Raw genomic sequence first — 22081 nt, 5'->3', positions numbered from 1 at the left:
AGCTTTATTTATACTGGAGCATGACTGTGCTTTTCTTTGGGGGTGGGGGGGTGGGGGGGGTGGAGATCATGCTAAGAGGTCCTACGAACCTCCTTGTAGGTATTGAAAGGCTGCTATTAGCTGCCACCACCACCGTCCCCCATCAAGCTTTTCCTTCACCTGACTGAACAAGCCTTCCCCAGCCTCTCCTCACAGAGCACATCTTGACAGCCCTCCACTGGGCTAATGCCAGCTTGTCAGCATCTTCCTTGCATTAAGGGACCTAAACCAGACATAATATTTTAGATATGATCTAACAAGCACTGAGTAAAGGGAAATAGTCACTTCCCTCAAACTATTGCCTATGCTCCTGTTGACACAGCCCAGAATGCTGTTGGCCGCCTTTGCTGCCAGGGCACACTGCTGGCTCGTGTTCAGCTTGCTGTCTAGCAGGACCCCCACGTCCTTTTCTGCAGCGCTGCTACCCAACCAGTCACTCCTCAGCCTGTATTGTCACATAATGGGTTGACCCTGTCCAGCAGCCAAGTACCCACACAGCTGCTCACTCACTCCCCTCTCCTACAGGACAGGGAGAAAGTAGAAGGTGAGTGTCACATGAAAGGGTGGGGGGAAATCCTCTCAACCCCAGGTGTTTGATCTGTCTATTAGCGCCCCAGGAAAGCCAAGACCCTTGTGCCCAACCAGTCTGTCAGCGTCACGTTACAGGGACCTTTCACTGAACAGTCCCACTGGATCGGAGGGCAATTCTACTGCCTTGTTCAGGGAAACATGCCAATAGCATCAGGGGGACCCCTCAGCAGGTCTTCCCACTTTGTTTAAATGTGTTACCCACTGCTGGCAACCACTAGCACCCACAAAGGACTCACACTAACAGTTTATGGAATAACACTATTATAAAATCGTGACAAGTTAAGATTCATGATTGCCGGTGATAGGGACTGTCTGCAAGAACAAACTTGAAATTATATGTAACCAAACTACATACAACTAAATTATAATCACTAATAACAGCTAGTGTGAGTTAGTTATTTAGCACGCATAAGACAAACTTGTTACCCAATAGGCATCCCTATGGGGGAGAAGACAGGTTCAATCTGTTGACTGATCCCAGAAGTTACGATGGAGTCTTCCCTAACTTCCCCCCTCATTCATTCAATTTTATACTCTTCTTTACTCTCAGGTGGAGCTTAAGTGAGTCTAGTTATACATTCTTTCATTATTGATTGGTGTAAACTTCTCTCGCTTTCATTTAAAGACATAGTTTATAAGAAATACAAAGTGCATGCTCGGTGAGGGGTGGTCGTGCCTTACAGATGGGTAACTTTGGGATGGAGGTGTGTGTTAGTATTATAACGAGATTATAATGAGCAAGGTTCATCTAGAGGAGAATAGTTTCACCACAGTTGTTGGCCCAGCAACAGACATCATCTCATATATTTTCCATTTGACAGATGCTATGCAGCTTATTGGCTGTATGGTATCATCAAGTTCCCAGTCCTGCAGGGAGTACAGCAGAGCCTGGAGAGGTGTCTCCACTCCACCCTCCATTGCTCCTCTAGGATAGCAGGTTGTGTTGCCTAGGGAACCATGGTGGAGTAGATTCCATGCATGCCAACCATCTGAGAAAGTGGCAACTGTATTTTTCCCTAAAAAGGTTGTTATAATACTACAACTTCTATTAGGTCCCAGTTTTCTATAGTTTCCACCCTCCAAGTGATTTTCCCACGGTGAGAAAACTTGTGCATCGAGATACAGTTTAAAAGGTGAAGCAAAAGCTGTGCACACAAGCCAAGCAAAAAGAAGAATTCATTCACTAACTCCCATCAGCAGGCAGATATCCAACCACTTCTTGGAAAGCAGGGCTGCAGTACAAATAAAGGTTGCTTGGGAAGACAAATGTCATAACCACAAACATCCCCCACCCCTTCCTCCTCTTCCCCTGAGCTTTTATTGCCCAGCACAATGTCATGTGGCATGGAATATCCCTTTGGTCAGTTTGGCTCAGCTGTCCCAGCAGTGTCTCCTCCAAACTGCTTGCACACACCCAGCCTACTTGCTGCAGGTACAGAGCGGGAAACAGAAGATCTTGATGCTGTGCAATTAACACTCAGCAATAGCCAAAACACCTGTGTGTTATCAACACTGCTTTGGTCACAAAACCAAAGTACAATACCATACAAGCCTGCTATGAAGAAAGTTAACTCCATCCCAGCCAGATCATGTACAGGGGGGGTTAAGTCCATCTCAGGACTAACCCCTCACAGTTTATTCCTTTAGCACAAAGCATTGCTTTCTGTTTCCATTACACCTGTACATCTCCATCACATCCCTGAGACTCTTACAGCAGTGGTTTACATATCGCTCTGCTAGTATTTCCTCTACATCCAGTTTTAAATGTATGGGAGCAATCCTCAGTTTCCCCCTTCTAGTTGCAAGTACCATGAGAACAGCTACCAGATCAACCAAACCTAAATCAAGGAAGTTTTAGAACTCATTATGAAGATTAAAAAAAAAAAAAAAAAGTCAAACTTAATGAAGACTCTACAACTCTAGCTAGCTTTACTGATGATCCCAACTGTGCCCTAAACTATCACCCATCCATGCAGACTAGTTCAGCTATAAGATCTTGTTATTCCACTTTTGAAATTAAAACATGCCATACTAACGTAATGGCTGAAATACAGATAACTAATTTGTTTGACCTCTGACAGTCTACTTCGAGAATCAGAAGTCAGGCTCATTTTCTCTACTTCTCAAGTAAACTGTTTTCCACAAATAGCCAGAGAAGAGACCTTGTGCACTCACAAAAGTAGAAGCACGCTAAGCAGGATTTAATTAATATCAGCCTGTTTTAAACTCAAACACAATTATATAGCATAATTAGTAAACATGTAAGTATTATTGTACCCAGGAAGAACAGTATTGCATTGGTAGTAACAGACCACATGCTTTATGTGAACTGCAAGATCACACAGAGGCTTGTTATCAACTTGGTATGAGAACTAGCTGAGTGAACCAGAGCTTGGCATTAGGTGTCTACTACTGGGAAATTAGTCCCTGCCTCTGGTGCCCCACACACCCCCAGCACTGGGCAGTACATAGACCAGGGACAGAAGCCAAAGGCTAAGAACTGTCTGTCTAGAAACCCAAACATCTTACAGAACTACAAGATCAGAAATGGGGAGGGGAGGGATGACAGACAACAGTCAAGTCACCTACTTCTGTTCCAGCTTCTCTTGTCAGAGCTCTGGAGCCTGATCACCTCATGACTAAGACCACTGAGGATTACATGCTATCAACTTCATGGTACTGCATACTCACAACTGACTTACACGCACAATATGTTTGTTAAGAACTGCCTGCTTTAAATATGTAGTAATAAGTAAAAAGTTAGACATTACCACAAAATGTGGTTAATGTACATCAGCCTAGTCAAATTTTGTTTTAAACTGAATTATCAAGCTTCTAAACACTCCCATTAGTGATCTGTGATGAGATCCTTAACAATATACAAGAACACATACATATGCTGACTCACACTTCAAGACCGATGCTGTTTGTATCCGACTTCATCTGAGCAGCATGGGTTTGTCTGCAGCCATCTGCTTTGACATACCCTCACAAAACCTGGCCCTTATGTGCCTTGTTGGGCAGTAACAAGATTGTGCAAAACATAACCAACATGACACAAAACCTATTTGTTTCCTTCTGGTTTTAAGTACATTTCAGAGTGCAAGTTCACACTCTGGTCATGAATGATCACCTCTTAGTGATAGCAAACTGTTATTTCTCACAGTTATTCTTGTTCATACAGGTATGTGCTTCATTTGTTACAGGACAGAAATCTTGCCCCATCTTACATTGCTCAGCTTAAGCTAGCATTGCTATGCTCATTTATAGTAAAAAGTCTCATCTTAAGAGTCAAGCTCCCTAAAAATACAACACATCAGATACTCCTTTTTCCCCCCTAACATAATACTTACGCCTCACTCTAATACTCAAACACTGTACATATTTATTTAAAGCAGCTTAAAAGACATTACACCTTTCATCAGCAAAAATACAGCCCAAGACAATCTCTTTGGATAGAGATGTGCCCCACACTGATAAGGTGAGAAAATATCACAGAAAAAAACTTTTAACCAGTGATCTCCACTATCATTGGAACCAGGTGTAGATTAAGCACTTCTTGAGATATCACCTACAACTGACATCCTTCTCTGTAAAAAGCTGTTTGCAGCACCTAAAAGGACTAGAATGCTAAACTCATGCACAACTTCAATACAAGGGCACTCGGGAGTGCAAGGAGATGCAGGCTGCCGCTGTGCCTGGGCATAGTCCAAAGCCCACCTCCAGGAAGGATTCTAATGAGACCTCTGTCTGTCCTCTTCTGGTGGATGGAAAGAGTTCAGAGTCCACAGTCCCTGAAAACCCTTAGTCTGTGATGTGGCACCTAGGCCTTGGAAACCACTTGCAACGCACACACAGAAAATGTTTTCCTTATACCCAGATGGGGCATCGAGAGGGCAGGAACCCAAGGAAAACACCTGCATTCTCTTGCCTGGTCAAAAAAGTAAAGCAAGGGATTTCCTCCCCTTCATACCCCATTGTCTGCTCTGTCACTATAGGTGCGATAAACTGAAGGAGTTACTGCATGTAACTTCAGTTGACTCTTGAGGATCACCATAGGATTTTAAAAGAAAGTCAATAAATAAGAAAACACCTTTACTAACCATAGTTGTATCTAGTAATATTTTTTTATTCAGGTTTTACTGACATGGATTCTTTAGTGAAAGTGAGTAAACTGAAAATTTTACAGTATTTTCTTAGTTCTTCAGCCTTTTAGGTGTATGGAGGTTTTATTATATTAGCTTTATTTACATAACCCTTCATATTCCCATTTTCTGCTGCCTTAGTTACATACTCATCTTGTATATTTGAGAGTGTATGTTTTAATTTAATATTGTGGTCTTTCTTATAAATAACATGTTTAAATATAGGATGAAATTTGACATGGAGTAAGTAGCACTACCTATACTGAATCTATTTTCTCCATGCTTATTTTGGTTTGCTATTTAGGACAATTGAAAGGGAAAGAGATAAATAGTCTTTATGGTGGAGGTCATAAGATGGGAAAGATATTTTTTTGGTGGAATTACAGTATTAGATATATCTGAGGTCAGAAGTTTACTATAAAAGTACAATTTATTCTTTATGTGATGTACTAAGGAACAGCATTTTCATGCTTAATGTACTTGGACATGATTCTAAATGTGTGAGTTAGATTCAGTCTCAAAGTCTTGTGACAAATGGTGTTCCAGTTATAAAAAAGTATCTGGATGTTCATTCTGTGATGTTTGGTATGGACAAATATGAATGTTATCTTCTTCTCTCCTGTGTCCCATTCAATATAAATATTGGTGTGCCTTAGGCTATTGAAAGGATTCCTTAGACTAGGCTTAATGTGTGTGGTAACAATTGTAAAAGCCTCTGCACCTGTTAGTCTTTTAACAATGAGATTTCTTACATGTTGGGCAGAATTTGTGACACCTAGAGGGGGAAGATATATTCAGTTGACAACCTTTTTGCCCTCATATCTATAAAGCTAGATCACCCCATTACTAAATGTTGTAGAACAGAGAGATGAAGAAGTCATGTAAACAGTGTGGGTTTTGCAGTACTTAAGAACATACTTGCTTTTTATCCCTGTTCCAGCTTCTAGATAACAGAGGTGTAGATTTAGACTAAAACCAGATTAATGTCTTCATTATTCAAGTAGACTGACTTTTTAATTTCATTAGGTGAATTGTTAAAAGGTTACACATAGGTATTTTTCTAAAGAAACTACAATTATACTTTCCTCAGACCATGTCACCTTGAATTTTTCCTTTTTCATAAATCAGGAACGTTTTTCTTAAATTGATAATACTATCTGAGATCAGATGCATGTCTGTGCTGGAAGAGAGGAAGGGAAAAAAATGACTGTGACTTCTCATATAATTACTTCAGGACTAACTTGGCATCCAGAGCAGAGAAAAGCATGGAGTAATAAGAATGAATATTGTTCCTTTACAGTTCTCCTGTGGCCTGGAAGTTCAGAAGTCAAGCACAAATGAGTGAAGATAAGGGCTCCCAATCTCCCAAGTGTGCTTTGGTTTTGTTAAGTTTCTTAATAGACTCCTGGAAGACATGTAGTGGAAGACATGTAGTTCAGAGCTGATGGAAGAGTTATAAAAAAAAAAAAAATCACTTTCAAAAGCCTGATTATTTGGTAGTTGGATGTTCCATTCTAGAATGTGCATGATTTCTAGGAATTTTTTTCTGTGGCCATCTGAAAAACAATTAATTTCAGAAGAAATTAATAGACCTTGAGACATGCACTTGTAAGCAGCATCCATTAGAGAAGTATGTAAAAGGCCTCTTGAGTCATCAAGCATCTTGTGAAAACATAAAGTCAAATCTTTACAGCATTCTACACATGGAACCAGAAAACTAGATGCTGAGAGGGAAAGTTTCACCCATCTTTAAGTTATCTGTTCCTTCAAAGGAATGTTTCTCAACTTAAGTCTCTGAGCAGGCAGTAACAGAAGAAGCTCAGTGATAACTACCTTCTTTTTTCTTTTCTGGAGAGTAGCTATTTTCTCTTCTGTCTATAAAATCAGATATTTTGGGTGCCTGGTTTTGATACATGATCTTATTCTATTCGTGATGCCCAATAACCTTCTTTTTTTAGAATCTTTTCATTGGATGTGTCTCAGAACAGAGATGGAATAGCTGTTTGGGATAAAAATGCTAGAAGTGCATCAGTAATACATCGTGAAAGATTTTTTTCAGAGTTCTTACTGGGATAAGAAAGATGGCACAGAACTGAATCTGGGACAACACAGCTCTTAGTGTTGAGTAACTTATGTACCAGAAAAGCTATAAATCACACTTGTTTAAATAATTTGCTTGATAATGACATCAGAATCCTCTCAATTTATGTTGGTTATCTTTCTAGCCACACTTATATATACTGTTTACAGTGAGTTTTCAGTAGATTTTTCTACTGTGTGAATAAACTATTTCTGCTTTGTTTTTATCTATCATCATCTTTAGTATTCTGAAGTTTAAGTCCTGTTTCAAATGTGCAGTTAAACTGATTCTCCCTCCACTATGTGCTACTTTATCTTTTTCCATGATTCTTTAAATAATTTTGCAAAAAGTTTTGTTGCAAGATAGGGGCTAATTCCAATCAGTATATTAAACTCATCTGTTTTAGTTTTTGGAAGTCTGTTGGACTATAATGTTCTGCCATTTTCCAGGCTTTGCAATAAAAAAGTAATTATCTTACAGTTGCTTTATAGATAATTTTTATTACCTGTAGATAAATCTGTTTTATTGATTCTGTGCATATTTTAATTCAAAGTAGCTATTTTGATTATCTCATAGCTGTAGAATAGCTGTTCTTTTGAAGGAAAACTGCAAGACAAAAGGTAAACACAAAAAGCAAGTAAAAAAAGTTTTATAAATCATAGAGTTATGTCCCATGATACTGTCATTTGAATAGCAGTTCTATCACAAGTACCTCTCTTATGACATTATTCATATCCTACAGTTTGATAAATTAGAAAGGAGCAGCAAATGGTGGGGAAAACCACTCTTTTGCTTTAGCTTTGTTATTAAAGATAGATGTGTTTATATTGGGCCATTGGTTTATATAGAGATACAAACACATTTAAACTGTTGTGGTTCCTGGTGTGGTGTGCTTCCCACCCCCCAAATCAACTTGAATAATGTTTCAACAAATTCAAGCCAAATTCTGTGTAGCTGCCCAGTAGAAGGTAAACAATACTAGAGACAGGGTATTAGTTCTCAGTTTTTTCCCTAATTCATCTATGCAGTAACAAACCAGGGTGTAAGATTTAATAGAAGATATCTAAAGGCAAAACCCATTTAAAGAGAATGTTTCAATTCATGTCAGTGGACCTTGAATCAACTGTTGAAGAGTAGACATACAACTTTGTCAGAGCCCTCACATTTAAGCTGCTGTCAACAGCAGAAATTTCTTTATGCAACAATGAAGTAAGCTACAATGTATATTTTTTTGAAGATCTTTGAATTATATTGTTCACTACAGATAGGCATGTTGGAAAGTGACTGAATCATGCTTCCTTAATAAGATTAGAGTTTTGCCATTATGGTCTAACAAACTAGGCTACTTGTTATAGGACATTAATACAATAAAGTATGTGTGTGCTTGTTAAAATTTCCATAAATAAATAAATAATGGGAATTAATATAAGATTTATCATTCATATTAATATTCCTTAAATAAAAGTGTTTATAATAGCAGTTGTCTCCAGGTAGTAGGTACTTTCTTTTCAGTTTTTAAACCTGTGCTGTGACATGATTAGAACATATAGTTTTAAAAGCTAGTACTATTTTTATGGTGGACGCCTGTTTTTACTGTGCAGCATCAGAAATGAACTTAACTAGAATTGATGGGGGAAGGGGATACCAACAGGAGAGCTGAAGGTAAGCCAAGGCATGGTGTCACCAGAGGGTGGCAATGCTAGTGGGAACATTTATGCTGCTCCTGGGAGCACAGAAAGCTCAGGAGCACATCTGAAATGCTTATACACCAATGCACGCAGTATGAGAAATAAACAGGATGAACTGGAAGTGTTGGTCAGCTCCCAGAGCTAGAATATCATTGGTATTAGTGAGACTTGGTGGAATGAGTCCCATGATCAAAGTGCTGGGATGGAGGGCTACAGGCTGTTCAGGAGACATAGGCAGGGCTGGCGAAGTGGAGGAGTTGCACTATATGTAAGGGAGAGGTTTGACTGTACAGCCTTTACAGTTACTGATGATGTGGTTGAGAGGCTCTGGGTGAGGATTAGGGGGATGGAAAACAAAGGAGATGTTGTAGTGGGCATCCACTACCAATCACCCAGGCAGGATGTAAGCACTGATGAGTTATTCTATAGGCAGTTAGGAGAAATCTCTGAATTGATAGCACTTGCTCTTATGGGAGATTTCAACTTCCAGGCATCATCTGGGAATACCAAACTGCTGTAACAAACAAGTCTGGGAATTTATTGAAGTTTGTGGAAGATAATTTCATGTCATAAGTACTTAGAGAGCCAACTAGGAAAGATGCCCTCCTAGGCTTGCTATTTCTGAATAGAGATGGACTCATGAGAGATATGATGGTAGGTGGCTGTCTTCGTCACAGGGATCAAGAATTGGTTGAGTTTAAAAATTTCAGTGCAATGAGAAAAAAGGATAACAGAGTTGCTACCCTGGATTTCAGGAGAGCAAACTTTAAGCTATTCAGGGAGCTATTTAGCAGTGTCCCCTGGGGATCTGATTTTGAGGACTTAGGAGTCCTAAAGTACTGATCAGTTTTTAGGAACCACCTTTTAGAAGCACAGGAGCAAGCAATCCCATTGTGTCGATGTATTAGGTTTGCGTGGCAAGGTTTTGGTAGTGGACAGGGGCTACAGGAGTGGCTTCTATCAGAGAGAGATCCAGGAGGCTTGCATGGATGAACAAGGAGCTCCTGGACAAAATCCAACACAAAAAGGAAGCCTACAGGGGGTGGAAGCAAGGATAGGTAGCCAGGGAGGAATACAGAGAAACTGCCCAAGCAGCCAGGGGATCAGGTTAGGAAAGCGAAAGCCCTGATAGAATTAAATCTGGCCAGAGATGTCAAGGGCAACAAGAAAAGCTTCTATAGGTATGTCAGTGATAAAAGGCAGACTAGGGAAAACGTGGACCCTCTCCGGAAGGAAACGGGAGACCTGGTTACCTGGGACATGGAGAATTCTGGCTGAGGTACTCACTGACTTTTTTGCCTTGGTCTTCACCAGCAAGTGCTCCAGCCACACTACCCAAGTCACAGAAGTCAAAGGCAGGGACTGGGAGAATGTAGAACCACCCATCATAGGAGAAGATCAGGTTCAAGACCATCTAAGGAACCTGAAGGTGCACAAGTCCATAGGACCTGATGAAAGACATCTGCGAGTCCTGAAGGAACTGGCATATGATATGAAGTGGCTAAGCCACTGTCCATCATATTTGAGAAGTTGTGGTAGTCTGGTGAAGTTCCTACGGAATGGAGAAGGGGAAATGCAACCCCCATTTCTAAAAAGGGAAATAAGGAAGAATCAATAAACTACTGGCTAGTCAGTCTCCCCTCTGTGCCTGACAAGATCATGGAGCAGATCCTCCTGGAAACTATGCTAAGGCACATGGAAATTAAGGAGGTCATTGGTGACAGCAAACATGGCTTCACTAAGGGCAAATCGTGCCTGACAAATTTGGTGGCCTTCTATAATGGGGTTACAGCACTGAGAGATCAGGGAAGAGCAACTGACATCATCTATGTGGACTTGTGCAAAGCTTTTGACACTGTCCTGCATGACATCCTTGTCTCTAAACTGGAAAGACATGGATTTGATGGGTGGACTACTCGGTGGCTAAGGAATTGGCTGGATGGTTGCACTCAAAGAGTTGTGGTCAACAGCTCAGTGTCCAAGTGGAGACTGGTGATGAGTGGCATTCCTTGGGGGTCTGTACTGGGTCCAGTGCTGTTCAAAATCTTTGTCAGCAACGTAGACAGTGGGATCAAGTGCACCCTCAGCAAGTTTGCAGATGACACTAAGCTGAGTGGTGCAGTTGACATGCCTGAGGGAAGGGATGCCTTCCAGAGGGACCTGAACAAGGTTGAGAGGTGGCCCTGTGCAAACCTCATGAAGTTCAACAAGGCCATGTGCAAGGTCCTTCACCTGGGTCGGGGCAACCCCCAGTATCAATGCAGACTAGGTGGAGAATGGATTGAGAACAGCCCTGAGGAGAAGGACTTGGGGGTGCTGGTGGATGAAAAGCTCAACATGGTCTGACAATGTACACTTGCAGCCCAGAAAGCCAAAGGTGTCCTGGGCTGCATCAAAAGAAGCATGTCCAGCAGGTCAAGGGAGGTGATTCTCCCCCTCTACTCCATTTTTGTGAGACCCCACCTGGAGTACTGCTTTCAGCTCTGGAGCTGCCAACATAAGGAGGACATGGACTTGTTGGAACGAGTCCAGAGGAGGGCCATGAAGATGATCAGAGGGCTGGAGCACCTCTCCTATGAAGAAAGGCTGAGAGAGTTGGAGTTGTTTAGCCTGGAGAACAGAAGCCTCCAGGGAGACCTCACAGCAGCCTTCCAGTACCTTAAGGGGGCTTATAAGAAAGCTGGAGAGGGACATTTTACAAGGCTCTGTAGTGATAGGTCAGTGGATAATGCTTTTAAACTAAAAGAGGAGAGATTTAGATTAGCTATTAGAAAGAAATTCCTTACTGTGAGGGTGGTGACACTGGAACAGATTGCCCAGAGAAGTTGTGGATGCCCCATCCCTGCAAGTCTTTAAGGCCAGGCTGGATGGGGCTTTGAGCAACCTGGTCTAGTTGAAGGTGTCCCTGCCCATGGCAGGGGGGCTGGAACTAGCTGATCTTTAAGGTCCCTTCCAATCCAAACCATTCTATGATTCTATGATTCGATGTCTGACAGAGCCAGTGCCAGATGGCTCCAAAACACACCCACCTTGGCTAAGGCTGAGCCAAGCGGCAACGGTGGCAGCACCTCTGTCATAACATATTTCAAAAGGAAAAATAATAAAAAAAACCCAACAAGCCTGCAGGAGAAACAGCTGCAGAGAGAGGAGTGAGAATATGTGAGAGCAACAACTCTGCAGACACCAAAGTCAGTGAATAAGGAGGGAGAAGAGTTGCTCCAGGTGTATCTGAAGGAGTCTGTGACCCTATGAAGAGCCTGTGCTGGAGCAGGGTCCTGGCAGTATCTGTGACCCTGTGGGGAGAGGAGCCCACACTGAAGCAGATTTTCTGGCAGGACATCTGACCCCATGGGGGACCCACGCTGGAGCAATCCGTTCCTGAAGGACTGCACCCTGTGGAAAGGACATATGCTGGAGCAGTTCATGAAGAACCGCAGCTTATCAGAAGGACTCACACTGGAGAACTTTGTGGAGGACTGTCTCCCATGGGAGGGACCCTGCGCTGGAGCAGGGGAAGAGTGTGAGGAGTCCTGCCCCTGAGGAGGAAGATGCAGCAGAGACAATGTGTGACGAACTGACCGCAACCCCCATTCCCCATCCCCCTGCACTGCTTGGGGGGAGGAGATAGAGAATTTGGGTAAAATTAAGCCTGGGAAGAATGAGTGGGTGGGGGGAAGGTGTTTTAAGATTTATTTATTATTTTCTCATTATCCTACTCTGGTTTGATTGGTAATAAATTAAATTAGTTTTCCCCAAGTTGAGTCTGTTTTGCCCATGACAATAATTGGTGAGTGATCTCGTCCTGTCCTTATCTTGACCCACAAGCCTTTCATTATATTTTCTCTCCCCTGTCCAGTTAAGGAGGAGGAGTGATAGAGCAGCTTTGGTGGGCACCTGGCATACAGCCAGGGTCAAACCAACACAGTCAAAAGTCAAGCAAGTAGGGCAGAAGACCATCCTGTCTGAACAGGGAACTCCTCGTGTAGCTCAAGAGGAAAAAGAAATTGTATTATCTCTGAAAGTGAGGTCAGGCTTCGCAGGAAGTTTACCGAACTGTGTTTCATATATGCAGGGAGAAGATATGAAAGGTCAAAGCTCAACTAGAGTTGAAAGTGACCAGTATTGTGGCAGGGAACAAGAAGGTCTTTTTCAAGTACATTAATAACAAGAAGAGGTCTAAGGAAAACATTGGACCAATACTTGTTGAAGATGGTCACCTGACTAATAGGCATGAAGAAAAAGTGGGAGGCATTCAATGCTTTTATTTTCTAAGTCTTTAATAATACTGATAGACCTTGGGATGACTGGTCCACTGAGTTGGAGGACCATGATTGTGGGAACAGTGACTTTCCATTTGTGGACACTGAAATTGTAAGGGACCAGCTGTATCAGCTGAATGTACATAAGTCCATGGGGCCTGATGAGATTCATCCCAGAGTACAGAAGGTGCTAGCAGATGTTACAGCAGGACCCCTTTTGATCATCTACTAAAGGACTTAGGAGTCTAAGGAGGTGCCTGCTGACTGGAAACTAGCCAATGTTATTCCAACTCATAAGAAGGGTGTGAGGGAAGACCCAGGGAACTACAGACCTATTAGTCTAACCTCAGTTCCTGGAAAAATTATGGAGAAGATCATACTGGGTGCTATTGAAAAGCTTTTAAAGAACAATGCAATCATCAGGCACAGTCAACATGGGTTATCAAAGGAAAAATCCTAACTAATTTTATATCCTTCTATGATAAGGTCACATGCTTAGTGGATGAAGGGAAGGTGGTAGATGTACCTTTTCTCGATTTTAGCAAGGCTTTTGATACTTTTGATACTGTCCCTCACAACATCCTTCTGGACAAGTTGTCCTAGCAGGTTTGCTGACGATACCAAACTGGGAGGTGCTGTTGACTCTCTCAAGGGACAAGAGGCCTTGCAGAGGGATCTAGATAGATTGAAGCATTGGGCTATGATTAATGGGATGAAATTTAACAAGTCCAAATGCCTGATTTGGCACCTAGGATGGAGTAATGCCAGGCACAAGTACAAATTGGGAGAGGAGTGGCTGGAGAGCAGCCCTGCAGAAAGGGATCTGGGGATGCTGGTCAACAGCAGGCTCAATATGACTCAGCAGTGTGCTCTCGGCAGCCAAGAGGCTAAACCGCATCCTGGAGTGCATCAAACGTAATCAGCCAGTCAAAAGAGGTGATTATCCTGCTGTATTCAGCATTGGTGCAGCCTCACCTTGAGTACTGTGTGCAATTCTGGGCCTCTCCATTTAAAAAGGATGTTAAGGTACTCAAATGCATCCAGAGGAGGGCAACAAAGCTGGTGAAAGGGCTGGAAGGCATGTCCTATGAGGAGCAGCTAAGGACTTTGGGCTTGTTTAGTTTGGAGAAAAGGAGTCTGAGGCGCAACCTCATTGGTCTCTACAGCTTCCTGAGGAGGGGAAGAGGAGAGGGAGGAGCTGATCTCTTCTCCCTGGTATCCAGTGATAGGACTCATGGGAATGGTTCAAGGCTGCATCAGGGGAGGTTCAGACTTGACATTAGGAAGCATTTCTTTACTGAGAGGGTGGTCAAACAGGCTACCTAGAGAGGTGGTCGATGCCCCAAGCCTGTCAGTGTTTAAGAAGCATTTGGACATTGTCCTTCACAACATGCTTAACTTTTGGTCAGCCCTGAATTGGTCAGGCAGTTGGACTAGATGATCATTGTAGGTCCCTTCAAACTGAACTATTCTGTTCTATTCTATCATAACATGTTTTACTTTAAGAGGTTATATTTCTGTCTTTTTATAACAGTACAACTTCCTTTTCCTGTGGTTTTTTTTTTGTCCATATTGCACGTTTTTTCAGCACATAGGTAAACTATGCAACCTCTACAGTCACTGCAAAATGGCTTTACACAGAGAATTTAAGATTGTGTTGTTAAACACAATTGGCACCTCCAAAACCTGAAGCACCTCTATTTTTATTTGTTTTGTGCTCTTTAATTGTAGTACAAGCCTATTCAAATAGCCCTACTTTAATTGTTCTAAAGGAATGTGTCTCAACTTGAAAAGGGAATAGATAGCTCGCTAGAAATTGTTCATAATATAGCTAGGATGGGGGGTGGGGGGTGTGTTGGGATTATCAGGTTTCTGGTTAAAAGAAAACAAAAACTGCTAAAAAACCCAAAATCTCATAAATGTCTTTTGGTTAACTGTTTTTTTTTTTCTTTCTGCCTATTTTTTATTTCTTATAAATTTGCAACCCTTACTGTATCTCATTAAGAGAAATCCTGAAGTAATGCTTCTCTGATTTAAGATAATGGGGTTTTAATTTTATAACTCAGGAGAGAAAACAGTTTAAAACTATTAGCTGCTGTGTCTATTAGAGATTCTTAGAAATAGTCCTGATTTTGGTTACAGATTTCTGCAGTTAGCCATTTTTTAAAACATTGTTTGGTAAATGGAATGTGGACTCGTGTAATCTTCATCAGGAGATTTGTTTTATACATGCTGTGTTTGTAGGGTTGATTTTTTTTTTTTAATGAGCTAACACTGTCTTAGCTATGTCATTACTGAAATTGGTGGAAATGTAACAAATGTATGAAAGCCAAGTTAAACTAGAATTTAGCAGTTTTGCAGATTCAAGTTTTAATTTTTGTTGCTTTTTCACTGTTGGCTTAATTGCATCCTTTGACTTTACTGAGAACAAATTTGATCTGTGCCTGTATGGAAACTTGAACTTCTAAAAAGAAATCATCAAATACTCATGGATATTTTTTTTTCTTTGCATTGCTGGATGCTTTTTCCTCTATGAGATCGATCAAGTCACTAGTCTGCATTTAGACTAATATAAAATTTAGAAAAAACATACTAGATCAAATTTTTAAACAGTTAAGCTTTAACACTCCCAAAAGTTATTTTGAAAATTGTGCTTTTGAAAAACATCTTAAACTTACTTCTTAGTACTTTGGGAGTACTAATTGTCACTTCTGTTCGGTTTTGCCTTTAAAGGTATCCAGAGAATGGCATAGTAGAAATGGACACCAAAAATCTTAGACCACGAGCAAGAACCATTCTGAAGTGGAGTGAACTAAAAGTGGGTGATGTGGTGATGGTTAACTACAATGTTGAGGCTCCAGAAGAAAGAGGATTCTGGTTTGATGCAGAAATTACCTCTCTGAGAGAAATTTCAAGGACTAACAAAGAAGTTTATGCTAAAATTCTACTGGGGTAAGGTTTATTTGGCTAGTATGGAAAGTCTATTTACATTTTTAAACAAGTGTCACGGATGGAGTGATGCACTTCACTTGTAAGAGAGTGGCAGCAATATGTTTACTGATATAAAACAGTGAGTTAAGAAAGTTCAATGGTAAATGCAACAGTGGTTGAACAAGATTTGATGGCAAGGTACACTTGATTATTTACTGCATAGAAGACAGGATCAGACAAACTGTCAGGGAGAACCTCCCATTGAGTCATGAGGTTCAGAAAGGACCCCTTTTCTTTCTAAATTCCTTCCTAGAGAGGAGTCTAGGTGCGGCTGGATCCAATCCTAGTCCCAGACTTGGTCAACAGTTTATGCCTAAATGATTATATGTGCACAATCAATCACTTAGCTAAGATTTCATAGTTTAGCATTCGTTAAATCACTTACTGAGGATCTGTTGCAGCAAGGAATCTCTCAACCTCGAGAAGTAACCTTGAGAGGTGTCTCTACTTGGGGAGATCCTAGTGTGCAGCCCCCTGCCATGCAGGAGAGCTCAAAAGACTGTCCACTATTTATAAAGTAAGATGATTGACTTATAGTCATATTTGCATACCAGCAAGACATCTGGTTTACCATTCCAGACAGCCCTTGGCTACCATGTTGCCATCCATCCCCCAAAGTCCACAGTAAGTTGGATGCAGCTCGGGGGGGGGGTGGGGGGGGTGGGGGAACACACCGCTACAAAAAGCAAACAAAACCTAAATCTTTTAGGTTTTGTGTGCTACTTATCATTAGATTAACATTAACATACTGTATTTCTGCAGCTGAGCCAGGTCTGGGGTTCACATGTGAAGAAAATTCCTTTAGAACCTTTGATAAGTGCCTTAATTCCCCTAGCGGAATCTGTCATTTCTCAATAGACCACAATGAATATGCTGAGACGATACTCCTTTCGTTCTTTGCCAGGCCCATTGTTGATGATCCACGACATAGATCACGGATCTGGCGATATTAATATAGTGCATTCCATGAGCCAGATTTTCCCATTTCCTGAAAAATTAGTGAATCAAGAATCATAGGAAATTGGGATTTCTTCTTCAGAGTAGCAGAATGTCAAAGTAGGCAATCTACAAGAAAAAACCAAAATGCATCCTGTCTAGGCTACAAGCCAAGTGGCAAGTAGTTATTTGAGTTGCTCTTTTCAGAATTCCTTGATACAAAACTGGTCCTAGTACCCCTGTAATTAGAGCTGTGGTGATGGTGTTGCTAGGGGGAATACATGCTCATACTGTAGTACCTACAAGAGCTTGTGAAGGTGGCAAAAGGAGGAACTTCTGCAATAGATGACTTAAGGATCATTGGTAGCTGCAGAATAGGGAAAGGAGAGAGGGGTGAGAACAAAATGGTTGGGAACTCAAGGTTGGACTCTGTTGATGATAGTGGAGATACCAAAACCCCAGGGCTGAACAGTAATGGATTGTGCACATCCTTATGGAAAGAAGCATTGCAGAGGACATCATGAAGAATAAGATGTAAAACTTTAAGTGTAAGGGGCTGTTGTGACCCAACAGACTTCCCACCTGCTACTCAGAGCAGGGAATCCACTTCACCCGTTATGGGTCCAGGCGGTGCAAACAAACACTAGGACTCACAGTGTCATTAATATGATTACTTTAATAAACACCATAAATCAATGCCCACAAGCAAACCACTATCCCTGTTGATATAATGGAGACAGTGATCATATGTTGATCACCCTCAAAAGTATTGTAATAAACAACACACAGAAAGGTAAAAAAAATAGACTACAGAGTTGATTAAAACATTATAATAAGCTACAAGTGAAAGAAAGTAAATAGACATACGACCTGCTCAGAGGGAAAGCACAGCATGATGATGATGGGGAATCTCAGGCTGGCTAAGAGGGAGATCCATTGAGTGCTCTGAGTCAAGATTTTATACCCTTGCAGTCATGTAGGCTTTTTGTATGGATAACTTTGATAAGTAAGCCTTTTTTTTTATCAGTTTAGCTATAACACAAAGGTGTTACAACACTGGATGTGTGCTCCCCCTTAGATGATTGATAGTTTTTATCTTTTGGGCTTTGTTCCCTTTGAGATGGAGAGTGTGAGCAAGGCATTTTTATCACATATGTACAGTAGGGATCAAGGGCTTGAGAAAGGAGAAACTACCTGGCCTACGCCCAGTCCTGCTCCTCCCTTATGGCTTCAATGGCAGTTTCCCTTCTTCAGCACATTTTATTGATTTTTCCAAACAACAGCCTGAACCTTAAAACTGTACACTGTGTTTTGATTTTGCTACATGTTAGAGCACTGCATTGAATTTTGTTTGTGAAGTCAATAAAAACTATTTTATCATTGATAAAACAGATGCCAGTTAACCATATTACTTTGCTTAGGGTTTGCCAATTACAGAGACTAAGACTGAGAAACAGAGTTCAATGTACTTTATTTTTCAGAGAACCAGAAGATTCAATAAATGACTGCAGAATCCTTTTTATAGAGGAAATGTACAAGATTGAAAAGCCAGGAGCTTATCCACTGACATTTGGAGATGGAGATTTCAAAAGTATGGTTTTTTAATTGCATTATTAAAAATGTTAGTTAAATATTTGAATAACATTTACAAATTAAGAAATCAGAGCACAGAATTAATTTAATTAAGGTTTCTTATCTGTGTAATAAAATAATTGGATGTAATTACATGGAATTTTGGTTTGAAAAGTTTTTACTATAATGTAACTATTGCATGGCATATTGAGAATAAATTTTTGATGTAATATATCAACACATTAGTGCTATGAATATAATCTCATAAGCAGACTGATATTTTAGATGATCTGTATGGAGTGAGTTCATAGTCTGAGATAAGTTCCTAGGCAGGTATCCAAATCACAAAACTTACTATCATAATTGACATCTCATTTGAGTTCTTAACAGATGCAAAAGACTTAAAGAGTTAATACTGCTATCTTTAACCCTGGCATTATCTAAGAATGAAAAATTAGCTGTGTAGAGCAAGAAAGTGTCAAGCTTGCTAGAACTATGAAAAAACCCATTTATAATTGATTTTAGATTATTATTTGACCACTTATGTCCTTCTGAACACTAAATACACCATATCTCCTACCTTCCTTCCCCCAAAGGGCAGTTCTCAGTTTAACATTATATCTTAAGTTTAAAAATATGTGAAAGTTAAAGAACAGGAGTTATAAGACAGTGTGTATAGTGGGAACACTGAGAGATTGATCTGTGGCATTATTGATAGATATTACTGAAGTTTAAAATAAGCAGATTTATTGCAGTTTAGTTTTCGTTTATAATCTAAGGCTAATATTTGTGTCATTTGTAGGTGTCATTAATATACAAGACTTTATTTGCAGTGTACTATTAAAGAAATTGTCATATTAAAAATCAGTTTTTAAAAAAAGAAAATTCCATTTGCAAATGTATTTGTAAAAGTAGAAATGTAATTTTCAATGAATGAAGGCATTTCAAGCAATCTATTTTTTTCATTGTTTATTGTTTATTTCTTCTCAGATTAGTCAATGAAAGAAAACCATCCATTCCATTTATGTTTCTTAGTCACTTTAAGGGTGATTCTCAACATTTTAAAATAATATTTTTGTGATAAATTGATAGTTTGAGAAATTTTTAAATTTAGAGAGTGTAAACCCAAGTTATATCTGCTTCACATTTATGTACCTAATTTATATATATAGTAAGTATATTTCTATTTTGTGAAACTGATTTTGAAGGGTATGTAAATTTCTCATGCTTTATTTAATTACATACACCCCTACCATGCAGTGGAACCAAGTTTAAAGTTCTGTTTTACGTAAATCCTGTTTTATGTAAATGATTACTTTAATACTGACTACCTTTAGGTCATGGAATAGGCTTCAGGCCTTATTTATTTTACATTCTATATTTTCCTGCACTGGCTCCCTATTTTATTGTATAAGAATCAAGTTTTCAGTTCCTACTCATTTTCAGTTCCTACTGTCATGTCTTATTTCTTTAATTGTCTCCTTATTTGTAACCTGTTCTCAAACCTCTCACATAATTGTTACCTTTGTATAAATCTGCACCTATATGGTTTTTATGCAATTCTTGATCCCCTTTTAATTTCTTTCAAGATTATTTTTTACAATCCATCATAATTAACTGTAACACAACAATATTAACTTACATTTAAGCTCAAAGATTTAATTGTTAATTTACTGCTGGCTATGTAACTTTATTCCTCTGTCTTCATCTACTTTTTTCCACCCAAAGTCCAACTTCCTCACCACACTGTTTACTACATTTTCTCCTGCTGTTATTCTGAATTTTTTTTTGGTAAACTGTCCTGAATTTGTTCTGTGAAGCACAATGCACTATAGTTTTCTAATTGCTTATGGCTCAACTGATTTCTTTATTGCTCCTCTGTATTTGCCTACCAAGTCTGACACTACATTTACAAATTAGCCATGTAAATACATACAGCTCACTTAGTTTATTTTTATGCTAAGAACAACAGTAGACTAGTATTTTAATAACAGTAGATAGAATAGTAGACTTTGTTATGGAGCGCAGTCAGAGAATGTGCTGAAATTAAGAGCTCTAGAACATATTTTAGATGGTTTCATACAAAAATAAAAGGTTATTCTTAATTTATAGCATTTCTGACAGTCTAGAGCTACTTAGGAGTGTCAGAAAACAGTTCTGTTTATCCAAGTGAATAATATAATTAAATATTGCAGTAGTTCCAGAAAACCAGAAGATCAAGATGTAAACTTCATAGGATGGTTGAAGAAAAAGCGATATGGGGAAAAGAGAAGCTAATTTAAACTTTGGTTCATACTACTCATTTGCCCATTATTATCAAAGGTGTCTTGGTTCTCTAGCTCAGTGGACACCAAAGTGGGGTGCATGCAACCCAGGGGGTGTGCAAGATAATCCATTGGGGTGCAGGAAGAAAATAATTTTTGTCCTGTTAAAAAATTTAATTTAATTTAATTTAATTTAAAATACTGTTTATTTCATCTTTATCTCATCCTTTTTAAATGTATGGGTTTGTGTATGTTTTATAATGTACATAATATATTAGTATATAATACATAAATAAATATACTTATATTGAGGGTGCATCCTCAAAAGTTATTTACTGATGGGGTGCACAAACAAAAATTTTGGAGACCACTGCTCTAGCTTCCTATTTCCAACCCAAACTCTCAAACAATCATTCTAGTTCCTGCTTGTCCTATTATTCAAGGCCCATTTATTCACTGAAGTAGGAAAAATGTTCCTTCAGCTGTCTGGAAGTGCTCTGGACTTTGTGGAAGTGCTTTGGACATTACTTTGTTGTTGTTATTATTATATACTGTATCATATCATCGTAGTTTAGTTTGTCAGATTCACTTCCATAGTCTTTCTTGATGGTTTTCACACAGAAATAATCACTCCAAAACTGTTTTCCTTTAATGTTACAGTTCATTGAGCTGTGATCAAGTGCTCTTAAGTCTTCTCTTCCTTCTAAACTTATACTTGTTTCACACACTCTGTAATAGTTAATTCTGCTACATGTAATCAATTTACCTACTCTCTCCTTTGCATCTAATATAAGACTATTAAATGTTCTCCTTTTTCTATAAAGGCATTTTTTACCTTAGCTGAGGAACCAGTACCTATGCTGTTACTATATGAAGAATATGTTGTTCCAAATTCCCAAATGAGCAGAAACAGAAGGATAGCATTAACATTTCTGTAAAAAGAAACTGTATGAAAACTGGTAATCTGGGATCATCTGTTGCCCTTGATTAAAAATTCTTATATCCGTATGGATAATAATTTTTTAGAGGGATGGAGTTTTTCTGAGTTGTAATTTGATCTTCATGTCTTAAGTTATCAATATAGAATTTATTAATAACTACGTTTAAGAAAATTCCTGATGAAGAATGCCAAGTCTTCATAAAATTAGTCAGTTATTATAATGGACTTGGTGCAGTCAAGCTGCCAGTGAATTATGTTGCCACTGTTTGAGTGTGTAGAGCTATGTTCTTTCTTTTTTACATCCCCCATGCCCTCATCCCCCAATGGCCAGTGTAGCAGAGCAACAGGCTAGGTTGCAACCTAACCTGAAAAATTACAATGACCCTTTCATAAATGTTAGGCTGAAGAACACAAGTTGATATTGACAGTAGTTGCTTAGTCATTTAGTAATACATAAATGTTATACAGGTATAAACTGTTCCTGTTGACTTGATCTTTTTAAACCCAGAATTCATTGTAATAGCAAAGCTACTATATCCATGGCATGTTCATATGGGCACACATATATATATTCTT

At 39.5% G+C, this 22081-nt stretch overlaps 1 protein-coding gene across 3 annotated transcripts in view; it reads left to right on the top strand.

The window, feature by feature from the left end:
- The window catches only part of LOC129783150 (E3 ubiquitin-protein ligase UHRF2-like), a 169526-nt gene that overhangs the window by 105479 nt on the left and 41966 nt on the right, over window positions 1-22081 (top strand). For all 3 annotated transcript variants that reach the window (XM_055792986.1, XM_055792985.1, XM_055792982.1), the window contains 2 exons: window positions 15536-15754; window positions 18211-18320. In XM_055792986.1, coding sequence (XP_055648961.1) covers window positions 15536-15754; window positions 18211-18320 — 329 coding nt within the window. The remainder of the gene's footprint in view (window positions 1-15535; window positions 15755-18210; window positions 18321-22081) is intronic.

The sequence above is a fragment of the Falco peregrinus genome, chromosome W (assembly GCF_023634155.1).
Source record: "Falco peregrinus isolate bFalPer1 chromosome W, bFalPer1.pri, whole genome shotgun sequence".
Classification (NCBI taxonomy): domain Eukaryota; kingdom Metazoa; phylum Chordata; class Aves; order Falconiformes; family Falconidae; genus Falco; species Falco peregrinus.
This window is presented reverse-complemented; position numbering and strand designations above follow the sequence as displayed.